This window comes from Petaurus breviceps, unplaced genomic scaffold (assembly GCF_028583685.1).
Source record: "Petaurus breviceps papuanus isolate PSGF00001 unplaced genomic scaffold, PetGlider_PUasm1.0 175, whole genome shotgun sequence".
Taxonomy (NCBI): Eukaryota; Metazoa; Chordata; class Mammalia; order Diprotodontia; family Petauridae; genus Petaurus; species Petaurus breviceps.
Window position 1 is genome coordinate 59474508 of NW_027185764.1, and position 15557 is coordinate 59490064.

A 15557-nucleotide genomic window follows, 5' to 3' on the forward strand; every position below is an offset into this window, starting at 1 on the left:
AGGAAGGAAGGAAGGAAGGAAGGAAGGAAGGAAGGAAGGAAGGAAGGAAGGAAGGAAGGAAGGAAGGAAGGAAGGAAGGAAGGAAGGAAAGAAGGAAGGAAGGAAGGAAGGAAGGAGGGTCAGTTAAAGCCATATATTCACAACTATAAAGACCTGGGGGAGAGTAAATCAGGGAAAAACCATAAAATTTGCCTAAATTATCCTCAAGCAATTTCAACTGTATAGACTTGGCCTGACATCAACCTAATTTCATCACATGAAACCAAAAAATACTTATTCAGTTCCAGTTTCTCCTTCACTATGGATATAATAAATTTCCAGTTCAGCTTGGCTGCCAGTAACAGAGTTTGCACAAGCAGGATTCTATGGAATGACAAAAGGGAATTTAGTTGCATATCCAGAAGAATATGGGGGCATACATATTCCCAGACATGTCCACTTTCAGGTACATTAGCTAGTAAAAATTCAAAGAAGTATGACATCGACACTACTCTAAAAACACTTAAAATATAATAAAGAAAAAATAGGTACAAAAACAATGATACAAGGAACAGTAATATCCTCACATCACTTTCAGTTGAGGGGGAGGGTAGAACCAAGGAAAGCTAATGGAGGAAGTAAGATCTGAGTTGAACCCTGAAAGAAGGGAAAACTTCAACAGGTGAAGACTGGAAGGAGGTGTAGGAGGAAATGAAATGTATATTGCCCTAAATCATCAAAAGATAAAAACTGGGATAAGAATGGAAGACAGAGAGTAGTAGAGTCTGATTATAGCACCACCATCAAATGGTGGCTATTGTATGAAATAGTGGTCCCCAGTGATTCTCCTTCCTTTCTCAAAGAATTTAAAAACTCATTAATCTATCTTCTTTTCCCCAACTGGGGGCTTCAAAATTCATCCTAATATACCTTCAAACTCTCTCACTTCCCAGTTCTTCAGTTTCCTGAAGTCCTATGACCTATCACTTTATTCCAGTTCAATTACACAGATAGGGATAAGTCACATAATATGTCTTACCATTACCCAGAAATGTTCCATTTCTCTAATTAAAAATTCTGATATTCTTCTATCTGACCATAATCTATTATTATTACACCTTACCCTCCCTAAACCCATTATTCAGCCTTATCTAATCCTGTAATCCCTCTACCCTTCTATACTTTCTCAGGCCTTTACCCCTGTTCTGACTTCACATGCCCCTCCCCCCCTTCTGACTCTATAGTTAGCCAATTACACTCTACACTGTTCTCTACTTTTGAATCCCTTTTCCTATTGGCACTCATTCCTTACAATCTCAGCTTTAGATTATTCCCCTCATCAACTGCCTTTGCTCCTACTCAAGTGCTACCAAAAAGAGCTGGAAGCACTCATACAACTAAGCTGACTGGGTATAAATGTTAAGTTTATGTTATTTCAACTAGACCCTCATTGTAGCAAGGTAATCATTTTATTTTTCATTGACTGCTTTTATCATCCCCTACAGAATATTTTCCTTATTTTCTCCTCAAAAGTACCCTATTTCTATCTACTACCCCCCCACACACACCTTTTTTAACTGAGGACTTTGCCTGGCCTCCTACTTTGCTGAGAAAATTGAGGCTATCTGACATACCATTCTTCTCTTCATCTCTAAACCCCTGACATCATCCCCCAGTCTCTGTCCCTTCCCCCAGGTCTATGACAGTGAAGTGACCCTTCTTGCAAAAGACCATCTCCTTTATAGTGCCCTTGATCTCATCCCTTCATGTCTATTACAGCAAATTGCAAACTCAATCTTCCCCTCTTTCCCCCTAATATTTAAGCTCTCCCTACTTATTATTTCCTTCCCTACTGATCTAGAACATGACCCAAAATCTCTATCCTTAAAAAAAATTCATTAAACCATACCATCCCCTCAAGCTATTGGTTTATATCTTTTCTTTTTCAATCAAACTCGAAGGAAAAGCTATATTCACTGCCTCCAGATTATCTCCTCTCACTCTTCAATTGTCTGCAATCTGGTTTCCATTCTCATCATTCCACTAAAACTTCTCTCTACAAAGTTACCAATGAGTTTAACTTCTAAATCTTATGGTCTATTTCAGTCTTCACCTTTCTCATCCAATCTGCTGTATTTACTACCATCGCCTCCTAAACATTTATTCTGTCCTCTGGTCTTTCATGGTGTTACCCTCTTCTGTTTTTTCCTTCTTCCTATTCATATACTCCTTCAGAGTCTCATTTGTTAATTCATCACCTGTATTGTGCCCTTAACTTCAGGTATATCCCAAGGCTCCACCCTGGTCCCTTTTCTCTCCTCTCACTGCATTCTTATAAGCTCAACAAGCATTTATTAAGTTCATCAATTACCATGTGTTTAATTGTCATCTCTATGCAATGACTCACATATTTATATAAAACTGGCCACAGTCTCTACAAGGAGTTTCAGTCCCACATCATCAACTGCTTATCAAACATTTCAAATTGGGTGTCCCAGGAACATCTTGAACTCAACAAGTCTAAAACTAGTTTCATTTATCTTCCCCCTCCCTCCTTCCAATTTATTCTTTTTCTGATTTTTTTCCTATTGAAGGCACCACCTTTCTTCTAGTCTTCTAGGTTTTATAACCTAGACATTAGTCTCAACTCCTCACCCTCCCTCACCCCACATATTTCTACCTTTATAACATCTCTTACATCCTATCCCTCCTCCCTACTTACACAGCTAGTACTTTAGTCCCTCATCACTCATCACCCAGATTACTATGAGGCCTCTTAATGGATCTCCCCACCTTAAGTCTCTCTTTATTTCTGTCAAAGTAACTTTCTTCAAGTATAGATCTGATTATGCCATTCCCCTACTCAACTGACTCCAAATGCCTTCCTTCAAAACACAGCTCAAGCACTTCCTATATGAAACCTTTCCTGTTCTCAACTACTAATGATTTCCTCCTGAATCTACCTTAACTTTAACTACTTCTTATTTGTTTGTATTGATTCTCCCTACATTTGTTCTTTATGTACTTACATATCCTTGCTGTCTTCCCTATTAGAATATAATCTCTTTGTGAGTATGGATTATTTCATCTATTGTACCTATATCCCCAGTGCCTCTCACATAATGGGTGTTTAATAAATGCTTATTGTATGATGGTCAGAATATACAGTAATTAGGAAAGGGAGTAGTATGAGAGAGATATAGAAAGACAGGCTTTTGTATAATCTGGGAGGTGCATTGTAAGATCAGTATTACTTTTATGTTCCTCAATTTTCTTTCAGTTTGCACTCTATCTAAATAGCCAGAGCGAATCAGAGGGAGACACAATTTCCTGCTCAAATTCAGAACCCATTCTTTCAACTAATAGAACACCAGATATTTCCCCAGATAATCTCAACTGCTCTGTATAGTGTTCTCCAAGGCACTGAATTAAGTATATAAACCTTTTATTTTTGTTCTTTTGCCTGAGAAGGTCAGCTTCACTATGCTGTTGCTCCTCTAAATTAATTCTTTTTTTTCACTGAACTACACAAAATCAGCTCAGAAAATTAGCTGAGAGGCTAATGACCATGAAATTTTCAATCAGAGGCATGAGGAGTAACAAGCTATGGGGAAGCATTCTCTTATAAATCTTGCTTAAGTATTCTACTTAATTATTAATATAATATTAATTATATATACTTAATTAATTAATTATTCTACTACACGAACTGCAATTTGGCTCATTTAAAAAAAAGCCCAGAGGGGTGGCTAGGTGACGCAGTGAGTAAAGCACCAGCCCCAGAGTCAGGAGGACCCGAGTTCAGTTCTGGCCTCAGACACTTAACACCCACACAAAAAAAACTAGCGGTGTAACCTTGGGCAAGTTACTTAACCCCAATTGCCCTCCAAAAGGCAAAAAAAAAAAAACAAAACAGGCATTTAATATCTAATGTTGATATGAGAAATACTTTTCTAAAAATTTAATAGCTGTTCTCTCTTTTGTCAAGGTGTTTTATATAACAGTCTTCAACTCTGAATTTTACCCTTGGGTTTCCCTATCTGTAAGTTGAAGGAAATGGGCCAAATGCTAATAGTGGACACTTATATAATACCTTAAGATTTGCAAAGCATTTTATATACATTATCTCAGTTGACCCTCAAAATAATCTTGTGAGATAATAATACTAAAGATATTACTCCTCCCATTTTACAAACAAGAAAAAATCCTTATAGAAGAAATGTGCCTTGACAAGGGAAACAGAGTTAGAAAATCCTAAATCTAAATCCAATGTTCTTTCCTCAATATCATGATGCCCAAGCTCCCTCCCAGCTGTGATATTCTAAGTTTATGGATGATATTGTTCTGAGCACTGAGTATGAATAATGTATTAATTAGTTCTGCTTTTGCTCTTTTCTCATCTTCTCTAAATAGTTAAAAGAGAAAGAGCCCTCAAAGGCATTTACTTTCTGCCCTGATTCTCTCTAATAACTAATACCAAAATAATTATGTGTTAATAATTTATGCTTTAGACTTAAATGTTTTATATACCATATATAAAATCCTTTGCAAAAATTTAATATTATTGGGGCAGCTAGGTGGAAAGTGAAGTAAAGCACTGGCCCCAGAGTCAGGAGGACCCAAGTTTGGTTCTGGCCTCAGACACTTAACATCCACACAAAAAAACTAGCCATGTAACCTTGGGCAGGTTACTTAACCCCAACTGCTCTCCAAAAAGGCAAATAATAATAATAATAATAATAATAATTTAATATTATTAATTTTAAAAAAATATTATTTGTAGGAAATTCCAATTTCCAGGCTAGAAAAGCTCGTTAATGTACCATGTAGAAAATAAAGGGGGAAAAAAATCAATATTTTGAATGCTGCTTTTATTCTTTACTTTATTCAAAATTTAAAGGTTGCATGATGTCATCAGGTACTCTTTGAGGGTTCAAGAGGGTACTCCCTTCACTATTGCAGCATGTGATCCTAATCTAAGCCTTAGTTAATGGTTTTCCTGAATTTCTGTGACTAATAGCATTCACTAGTCCATCAGGTGGCTAGACTGGGCCATCAGACACCCAATCTTGTCACTAGGCCCATACCTGAAGCTTTCCCAGCTTGCTAAGAATACTTTCCAGAGTTTGTGCCCTATTGGCATTGCCTTTGAGACCCTTGAGTCACATACACATCACAATGAGACCTTAGAGTAGTATTTTAAGTAAGTTAAGGTTGTTCTTTGCCAAGATTCTTGTTAAAAAGACATATATTTTCCATCACTTAAGATGGCATACATATTTATATTACACTTGTAACATAATTCAGAAGTAACAAATATGTTAATTTAAAATAAAATTATCAGTCAGTACTTTAATTTTTGAAATTTTGCTTAATTTAATTTTTTTTTAAGCCCACTGGCTTAAGGCCATTCAATTTAACTATTTAATTACAAACATATGCCAAATGCAATCAGAATTCATGGTTCAATCTAGCAGCATGGGATCATGAATAGAGAGCAGACCCTGGAATTAGGAAGACCAGGTTTGAGTGTCTCCTCTGATACAGACTAGCGGAGTGACCTGGGAGTCAGGGCAGGTCACTTACACCCCTGGTGCCTCAGTAAAACCTTTCAGATTGTAAATTGCAGAACAGGTGCTGATCAGACTTGGTAGAAGTAGTTTTCTCTTTAGGATTTCCCTATACTAATGAAATCACTGGTCTGTATCCCAAAACAGGAATGATCTCTGACCTTTGAATGTCTGGTGAAGTGCAGAGGTACAGATCTGAAGAGGAATCAGCTTTAGAAACCAACAGTGTGAAAACGTTACTAAATGTGGCTTGACCTATAGTTCTGAGAAGAAATGCAATTTATCTACCTGAAAGGAACAAAGCAGATGCCCTGCTTCAGGGACTCTGGTCCAGTCAAATTGGCCTTCCTGTTCCTTACATTTGCTCTTTCATCTCCCATCTCCATTTCTTTGTAAAGGCTGTCCTCTATGCCCAAGATGCCCTGTATTCTTACCAGCAATTCTCAGAAATCCGAGTTTTCATGAAAGAGCAGTGCAAATGCCACTTACCTACATGAGGCTTTTTTTGACTCTCCCAGACATATTAAAGCTTTTTCTCTGAAATTACCTTGCATTTATTTCATATGAACTCATATTGTGCATGTTATCTCTTCTGAGAAAATATAAGCTCCTTAAAGGGCAAGTACTGTTTCATTCCTTTCTTCATTTCCCCAGCCCTAGCACAGGGCTTGGCACAGAGTAGGAGCTCCATATACCCGGTGGGGCAACTAAAAACTCTTGTTCTCTCCCGCCACAGAAGCTCACGGTAGCAGAGCACCACAAAGTGACACCTCCTACATGCACAACATATTTAAGGAACTTAGAACTTAAAGCTTTTAGCTTTAAGAGTGCAGTGAGGTTATTGCCAATAGTGTCCCAATAGCAGCAGATGTCAACAGGTCACAAGGAGAGGGCCACTGGAGCTATGAAAGATTCCAGGCATGGAGGAGGGAACTCTGTTCCTCTTCTGACATTGAGGAGGGGAAGAATATAATGAGGCAGAGAAATAAGCTTATTAAACCATAACCTTCCTGAGAACAGGATCGTGACTTATCCTTTCTTTTTTTGCTTTTTGGATGGGGGAAGGCAAAGTAATTGGGGTTAATGACTTGCCCAAGTTTGTATTGGGCAAACGTTCACATGGCTAGTAACTGTTAAGTGTCTGAGGCCAGATTTGAACTAAGGTCCTCCTGACTCCAGGGCCAGTGCTCTATTCACTGCACCACCACCTAGCCACCCCCAATGGCTTATCCTTTATTATTATTATTTTGTATCTTATCTCCTCACCTCCTCTCCCATGGTGCCCTAGACAGAGTAAGTACTCAATAAATATTTTTGCCTGAATGCATGAAAAATATTATGGTTTGCTTGCTGCCTCAAAATTATTCTGATGTGACTGTCAAGGACAGAAGCTGAGGGGAAAGCAGGGCAGTTCCAAATTTTACATAATATATACTATATAATATATACTCTCCTATATCCCACAACCCTCAATACACTGTATAGATTACAAATTCCTTGAAGAAAGGAATTGGGTTGTTTTCCTTTGGGGGGGGGATTTTTTGTTTGTTTTTTGCAGCAGGGTGAGAAGACAGGGAGGTATCTATGCCTTCTATACTTAGTTCTGGCACATACTAGGCACCTTATAAATGTTTGTTGACTGACTTATCAAGAAATCCTTCTGTGAAGGATGGCAAAAACAAAAGTATTCTAAATAAATCCACCCAATGCTTCTATATTTAGACAAAATCAAACTTAAAGTACCTGTGAACAACATACCTGCTGGGTAATTGTGTTCATTCTGCCATTCAGAGTCCAGCACCTGATCATCTTGGGGGCCTTCTCCAGTGAAGAGTGGGTAATTAATTTCATCCCTGAAAGACAGTGGATAGTAACAATGGTTATTCCAATACAATGTCAAGAGGATTTTTCATCTGAAGAAACTATTGAGCCCTATTGTCCACTTTATTACTTCACCAATTTATTTCCATTTCCATTTTAAGAGACTCTCAAAGGGGAGGAGAAAATCAAACAAATATTTAGGGATAGTATAAACAAACAAAATCAAATCATCTAGGCCATTAGGTTTTTTTGGTTGTTTTTCTTTCTTTTTTCTTGAAGGGACCTCCTCCCCACCCACCTACCCCTCCATTCTGAATTACCAGTTTGGCTATTTCTCCATGGTCAAGATCTACAAGGCTACAAAATGAGTGTATATAAAAGTCACTGACAGAAAAGTTCACCTTAACAATAGGGAATAATAGGATATAAGATAGAAACCAAAAGAAAAAGGAAAGAAAGAAAAATAAGTGATAAAGTTAATCTACAATTTCAATCACCTATCCCTGCAAAATTTAGAGTTAAGAGAAAAAGTAATGTAATAGGAATGGGAATCTGAAGATCTTCCCTGCCCTTGGCCCCTTGATAGGCTTAAGTGAATCTGAGAACCTTGCCTGATTTGAAAATATATTCTGCTCCTTAATAGGCTGAATGTGGTCACACGGAGCCTGTGGCGGGAGGCTTGTTTTTCAGGAAAGCCTACACCTTGTTACTCTGTGATTGGGCAGTGGGTCAAGAGGGTTGTGACATTCTCTGAACCAGGAGAAGGCTATATATAACCTGATGTGAAGTTTTGCTTTGGGGCTCACTTTGGCAAGAGTTGTGTGATTTGGCCAGATGAGGCTCTGGGCAGCCATTGAGCCTCCCAGATTTGAAAACACAGATGTTGGTGCTTCCCTCTCTGGTAACTAACTAGGTATGGATGTAATGGTCAGACAGTTGCAAGCCCTGTCTGCTGATCTGTCTCTCTGTCTGTACTTTTTCTCTGCTTGTAATCTCTGAAGTTCAGGATGCTGACTTTTCCCCCTGAACTAGGTAAATGATATATGTTTGATTAAAGTGAGGTTGTTAACCCATTTTGAGTTGCTTTCCTTTAGAAAAGCAGATCTAAGAACCTGTGCTACCTGGTGCTAGGGTGCTTGCTGCTACATCAACCAAATGTATAATGTAAAGGCAATCAATTAGCCTTTTGTTCTTACTGTTTAAATAACTGACACTTCTATAATGTTCTATGGCTTGCAAGGTACCTTATAGTTGTTATCTCATTGGATCCTTACAACAATCCTGTAAGGCAGTTGCTCTTATCACCATCATTTTACAAATGAGAAGACTGAGGCTGAGTTATAGTGGCTTACCCAGGGTCACACTGCAAGGATTTGAGACAGGATTTTAACTCAGGTCTTACTGACTCCAGGTGCAGCATTCACTCTCTAGCTGCCCTGGCATCATGCACCAAGCACCCTTCAAACTCTGCTATATTTGAAGTCCTAAGGAATCCTATCTCTACTCCTTACCATGTAACCTTGAACAAGTCATTACAAATCTCTGGACTTCAATTTTCTTATCTACAAAATGAAGGAATTAGTCAAACTAAGTGATGACTAAGATTCCTTCCAGTTCTATACCTATTAATAGTGTTATTAAGTAAATGTAACAAAATGTACATTCTACTCTATGTATAGAAATAATGCTTTAAAATAATCCTGATACAGAACATGTCTACTCACAATAATAGTAAGTAGCAAGAAATATGTTGTGATAAATAGGAAAGAATATTTATTTTTGTTAATATTCATATTAATGTGGCTTCATGTGGAAAGGTAGACTGGTAAAAAAAATACACTGGGGGTGGCCAGGTGGCTCATCGAGTAAGAGCACCGACTCCAGTGTCGGGATGACCTGGATCAAATCCGGGCTCAGATACTCAGCACCACACCCAGAAATAACTGGCCGTGTAACCTTAAGCAAGTTACTTAACCCCAATTGCTTTAAAAAAAAAATACACTGCAATATCTTCTTTTGACAAGCCTGAAAATCACAACAAAAAAATTTTGACTACTGGAAGAATAAAAGAAATCCTTATTGTCTTTCACCTTTCTTTCCTAATGTCCAATAGTAGTATGAAATTTACATTCATTAAATTCTCTTAATTCCTTGCTCATGCTATATTCCAAGCTTCATTGGTTTTTATAACACAAAAGGGAGAGACACTCATGGCTGACAGAATGGCAATTTTGTGGAATTTTGGGGGGAGGAAAGGCAAGCTGGAAGCACAAAACCAATCATGACCTTGGACTCAATTATTCTATAAGCAATATACTCTAAAAGCATTATCAAACAATTTTAAAGTTATTTACTCAAATATTTATTGGATTTTTATTTGTCATTATGAAAAACAGAAACAATTTAAGTGCTCGACAAATGCAGAATGGCCAAACTTGTGACATATGAATATAGTGAAATACTAAAATGATGATAAGGAATATAAAGAAGAGATCTCAGAGGCCATCTACTCCACCTTACCCCTCCCACCCCCATTTTATGATGAGAAAACTGAGGTCCAGGGACATTGTGACTTGCCCAAAATTGCATATGTAGTAAGGGTCAGAGACAGAATCTGAAACCAAACACTCTGACTCAAGACTGTGAATTCACTGTTTCCTTTTTTTCTTCAAGGCTTAATATAGTGCTTAGTATATAATAAATATACAAAAATGCTTTTCATTCCTTCATTCATGGGAGTATCCAACATAAATGAGATTGCAAACTGACTGAAATACTGTTTCACAGGTAACACAAAGGAGGCAATGGAGTTTTCAGACTGGCCCATAACAAGTTCACTCTTGATCTGATCAGACAGGAAGACAGCTTTGGAGGGATTAATAATCTTACTTTATTCTAGTCTAGTCTTCTCAAAGGAAGTTGCTGATAATTGGGAGCACCAACTCCTACAGCATTCCCTAACAACCCTTCTCACAGGGGCCAGTGTGAAGGGCGGGACAACTATTTCTATGTCTCAATGGGTTCAATCAAGACAGGCACAGCTTGTGCACTCCCCTAAATCCCTTCAAGTCTCAATGGTGCCGATTGAGGCAGGTAATGCATTCCTTTATACATTACTCAAATCCCAAATGGATTCCTCGTGGTTTCCCCTCTGTATTCCCCACTCACTGACCAGTGCCCACTTGCTTTGTAGGGCAACAGACAAAGAAGGTATCTTGTCAACGTTAAGCTTTATACATTAACTTTAGCAATATTATCATTCTGCACAAGCATATGTAATGGCAACCACAGTGGCATACCCAAGATGGCTGCTAGCACAGGTTCTTAGATCTGCTTTATTAGAAAAGACAAATTGCATTCACTAGTTCAAGGGAAAAGTAAGCACCCTGAACTTTAGAGAAAATACAAACATAGAAAACACAGAGAAAATACAAGCAGAGAAATAAAGACCAACAGATACAGCTCTCACTGGCTGAATTAACTATACACCTTACATATATCCCTGGATAGAGAGAGCCTTTACATCGGAGCAGTTGTGGAGCTCTGACCATATGGCCACTCAGAACCTCAACCAGGGAATCACAAGATCCTTCTCACAAGTGAGTCCCCAAAGTGAAATACCAACTCAGAGTATATATACACTCCTCCGAACCAGAAGGCATCACAACCCTCATGACTCAGTTCCTAATTGGAAATTTAACAAAAGGTGTGCAAGCTTTCCTAGAAGCAAGCCTCCCCTAAGCAAGCTTTCTTTAATGGGTTCCATGTGAGGTCTTTTAATGGGTAGTCAAAATCTTATATCCCATTAACATTACAGCATAGTAAATATCAATTATATCACCCCATATATCATGGCACAGCCTCAGTAGTTCTATCACTATGATTCTAGAAATTACTATCTAGGATCCTTGGGGCTATTCTGTGAGTTATTATCTAATACCTGGAAATTAGACATTGCCATGGCCATGGATCCTGAGAAACTAAACTCTAAAAGGATAACAAAATCCTCCTTACTTACAAATACCATAGTAGATTTTTTTACATTTATATGTATAATATTACCCAGAATGTAACTGGACAGGAACTTTTTCTACTCACTGTGTTAGAGCTTGAGACAATTCAGTTTCACTTCCCCCTTCAGAGAGCTGAAAGAAATGGTAGTTTTATCTGCTTAATGAACGTACATCAACTTAAAAAATAAAAACCTTAAGATTTTATTTTTTTAAGTCTTTGTTTTTCTTTATTTTACTCTTACTTGGTTTTTCTGTACTGAGAGGTTCTTGGGGGCTAGGAAGGAAAGGGGAAAGCAAGTAAAAGATGTCATTTCATTTTAACTCAACCATTTTGGTTCTGAGTATCCATCCTACTCATAGGGTTTGCCATCAAATTCCAAGCTCTCCCAGTTATTTCCTCTTGTGGCTAAAAGATCTAGACCACCGAATTGTACTAAGCTAAAACTTCATGTTATTATAAACATGGACAATCTTTAATTACATAGCATGTGTCAGAATTCTAAGTATTGGGTTAAATGTACCCAGTTTTCAGGAGCATACTATGAAATATAGTGTTCATTTGTAAAAGAAAGGGATATATCACAAAATGCTTTCTTAATGTATCATAAAATGCCTCTTCAACAATAATTTTTAGCAATACTACATTGTTCCTCCATTCCTAAGAAAAATCATTCCAAATGTCAAAAAAGATCAACAGAAAAAGACTTTTAAGGATGTCCTGTCTTTGGGTTCCCAGGAGGAGGCCACGGCATCACTAAAATAAAGCCACTAAGACTATGAATGTCTAAATACCTCCTGAGTAATATTAAATAAAACCATGAAAATAAGCAATAAAATCACATCAGCTCTGTATCTGTGCAAACTTCTCTCTGTTTCAACATATATGGTAATGATACTCCCTGCCATGCCTTTAGGTCTATACCATCATTCTACAAAGCTTGTGGCTTGAATTTTTCTGAGTGGTCCCAAAAGACCGAATCAGATGTCTCCCACCTGTCTAGTGATTCTGCTCTCATTTTAAGTTACTGCTTCTTCTGCTGTCTCTTTTAGTGATATTACATTGTTCCTTGGCTCTGGAGAAGTCATTACTCTCTGAATTTCCTGTCAGCTGGACTTTTACAACCAAAAAGGATTGTCAGGAAAAGATTTCTAACAAGGCATATTTATAAAATGTTACCAGAAATCTCAGAGGTCATATAAGACATGCATTTTCAATTGTACAATATTTCTTGCAGGAGTTGTCCATTTGCTAGAAATCAGTTATTTACTTCATTGAGCCTTAATTACTCACATGACACTTATCTGCACAGAGAAAGTAAAAAATATAATATAGATAACAAGATAGCCTCAAAGGACATAGCTCCTGCCAATAGCCTCCTTTTTCTCTTTTTCCACAGACATAAATACATAAATTCACCTTCATGGCTGAAATGTTCACATTTGTTCATAACATTAAGGAAGAATTTACTTAGAAACCTATTTGTTAATTTTAGGATAACAGGGGAAAATGTAATTTTAGATTTTTAATAAGAAAAACCCTTCTAATTTGCTCACTCTTTTTTAAATTGCAAAGTAGTATTTCAAATCTAAATATCTAAAATTCTATTTTCAGACTGTAAATGTTTTTAAACAATGATATTCATTGCATAGTGTAGGTATAATATTCACTTAAGATTTTTCAATGTAAATTATATATAACCAAATGTAAAAGAATTCTAGTTAATAAACAAATATATAAACATATATACTTTATTGCTCCCTTGCCTAGAGTACTATTTTATGGCCCCAAATCAAAACTTACCTGTCCCGATACCTACCTCTCAGGAAGATGACTGGTGTGCTAATCTTTGGAAAAAAATCATGCTTAAGTAAGTTATTGATTTAAATTCTTACTTAAAGATTGGGGGTAGTTACATTTTCAGAGGACTACTAAAGACAGCACAATACCTGGCACTTAGTAGGCACTTAATAAAAGTTCTCCTTTCTTCCTCTCTAGTCATACCCCTCAAAACATATTTAACATGTTTCACATGTAGAGTTGGCCAGTTATGACTTAGAAAGTATAAGAATAAAAGTCATGATAACCTAACATCATTTTCATCACCTTTATTCCTCCTCTTCTCCCAACAAAGATACAAAGAAAAGGAGAGTATTTCACAATCTTATTCTACAAGTTTTCTCAAAGTGATAGTAAGTCTTCACAAAGTAATCAGAGAGAATGGAGTGAAAAAGAATAGAGGAACGAGAAGAACCATAACTAGGATAGGGTGACCAAGGTTTGGCCCCTGGACTTTGAAATTTAGAGGGCAATGACAGCACTTTCTGGGTAACTTTGAAAAAATTGAGCATAAAACTCAGGTAACAAAAATAATTTGTTAAAATGAGGAACTTTAGGAGCTTCCTACACCAAAGTCACATCATATATGAACTCTTCTTCCATTTGACCCCCCTCCCAGGTGGTAACTCCTTTCAGAAGTGGCCACAGCCCAAATGATCTCTTCCTCAACCTCCTCCCCACCTCTGGCAAATGTTTCTCATGTTGCTGGAAGCAAGAAAACTGAGCAAGAGGGAAGAAAGGGGGCCAACAACAGGAAAGAATTAAAGTACTTTCACTCTCCATTTTCCATCACAAGAGAAAATACCGATTGGTGCTTCAAAACATTTATCAGTGACATTTCAGCCACAGTCCTATATATCTATAGTAATAAAATCTCTCTACATACTGGGCTTATAATTTGCTTATTCATCTGCTCTTGTAGATACTCTCTGAGTTTGTACACAAGATGAATCTCTGGAGAGGATGCTTCTACAATGACACAAACACAAAATAATTTACAGCAGTGTGGTTGCTTCCTTCTTACAGTGACCCAAATAATTCATCATAGCTCCCAAGCACTTTAAAAACTCATTCTGTAATCCATGATTTGTTAACTGTCACTTTTCTATGACGAAATTTTAATCACTGACTAGGAAGACATGTATAAAAGGGAAGACTCAGAAACTTATCTTCATGTTGTAGTAAAGGTGTATGAACTGTCCTTCAATATTTGAAGATTTATTCTTCAGAGGAAACAGTGTGTTTGGACTCTATTTTGGGGGCCTAGTTCAAACTCCAAAAATATGTTAGCATAGATATTTATTTAAACACTTCTATACTATAAAGACACAAGATTTCGTCATTCTGAGTACCCCTTCATGAATGCAGGTTGCAACCCCCTATATGCCTTAGCACAGAGGTTATTAAAGTGTGAATTGAGGATATTTAAGAGCCCCCAAGAATCTTTTAGTGGGTCCATGAGTTAAAAGCTCTTTTCATAATAATACTAAGATGTTTCCATTTTTAATATAGTAATATAGATATGATCTCCATAAACAAAGCACTTGATGGGCGAGGGTCTCTGAGACCAAAAAGTTTGAGAACCACTACATTAACAGGGCAGTTAGGTGGTACAGTGAATACAGTGCCAGGCCTGAAGTCATTAAGACCTGAGTTCAAATTTGGGCATTTACTAGCTGTGTGACCCTGGGCAAATCACTTAATCTTGTTTGCTTCAGTTTCCTCATCTCTAAAATGATCTGGAAAAGGAAATGGCAAACCACTCTAGTATTTTCACCAAGAAAAATCCCAAAAAGAGGCCACAAAGGCTTAGATCTAACTGAAAAATGATTGAACTGACCTTAGCAGTTGATATTTGTGAGCTGATATGACTGAAAAAAAAATACTGGTCAAAACTCTCATAATATAGAGGAGAAAAAAAATCAAGTCTCTAATCTTCCTGAATAATAATAGCAACATTTACAGGTTAACTCATTAAGTTCAAATGTCACCCTCTGCAGGAGACCTTTCCTAGGACTCCTAGCTTCTAGTCCCTTCTTTGAGGTTATTAGTTATTTTTATATACCTTTTACTGTACTGCCTCCTCCATTACAGTGTAAAGCTCCTTTAGTGTGAGAAACTTTGTCACTTTTGTTTTTGTATCTCCCAGTGCTTAGGATAGCACCTGGTATAAGTGCTCAATAAATAAATGCTTGTGATTGATTGATTAGTACAAATCCCTATTGAGTAGGAAAACTTTGGAGAACACAATGCCTTCAAATTACACGTAGGAAAAATCTCCCCAGGATATCTGCTACTTGGAACAGAAACTAGGAGATCAACATGACAGTAGTACCC

The 15557-nt window shown here is 37.3% G+C and overlaps 1 protein-coding gene across 1 annotated transcript in view; it reads right to left on the reverse strand.

The window, feature by feature from the left end:
* ANKRD31 (ankyrin repeat domain 31) overlaps window positions 1-15557 on the reverse strand; it is a 149230-nt gene that overhangs the window by 123455 nt on the left and 10218 nt on the right. Inside the window, exon 2 of the mRNA XM_069085448.1 lies at window positions 7308-7402. Within this exon, the coding sequence (XP_068941549.1) occupies window positions 7308-7402 (95 nt within the window). The remainder of the gene's footprint in view (window positions 1-7307; window positions 7403-15557) is intronic.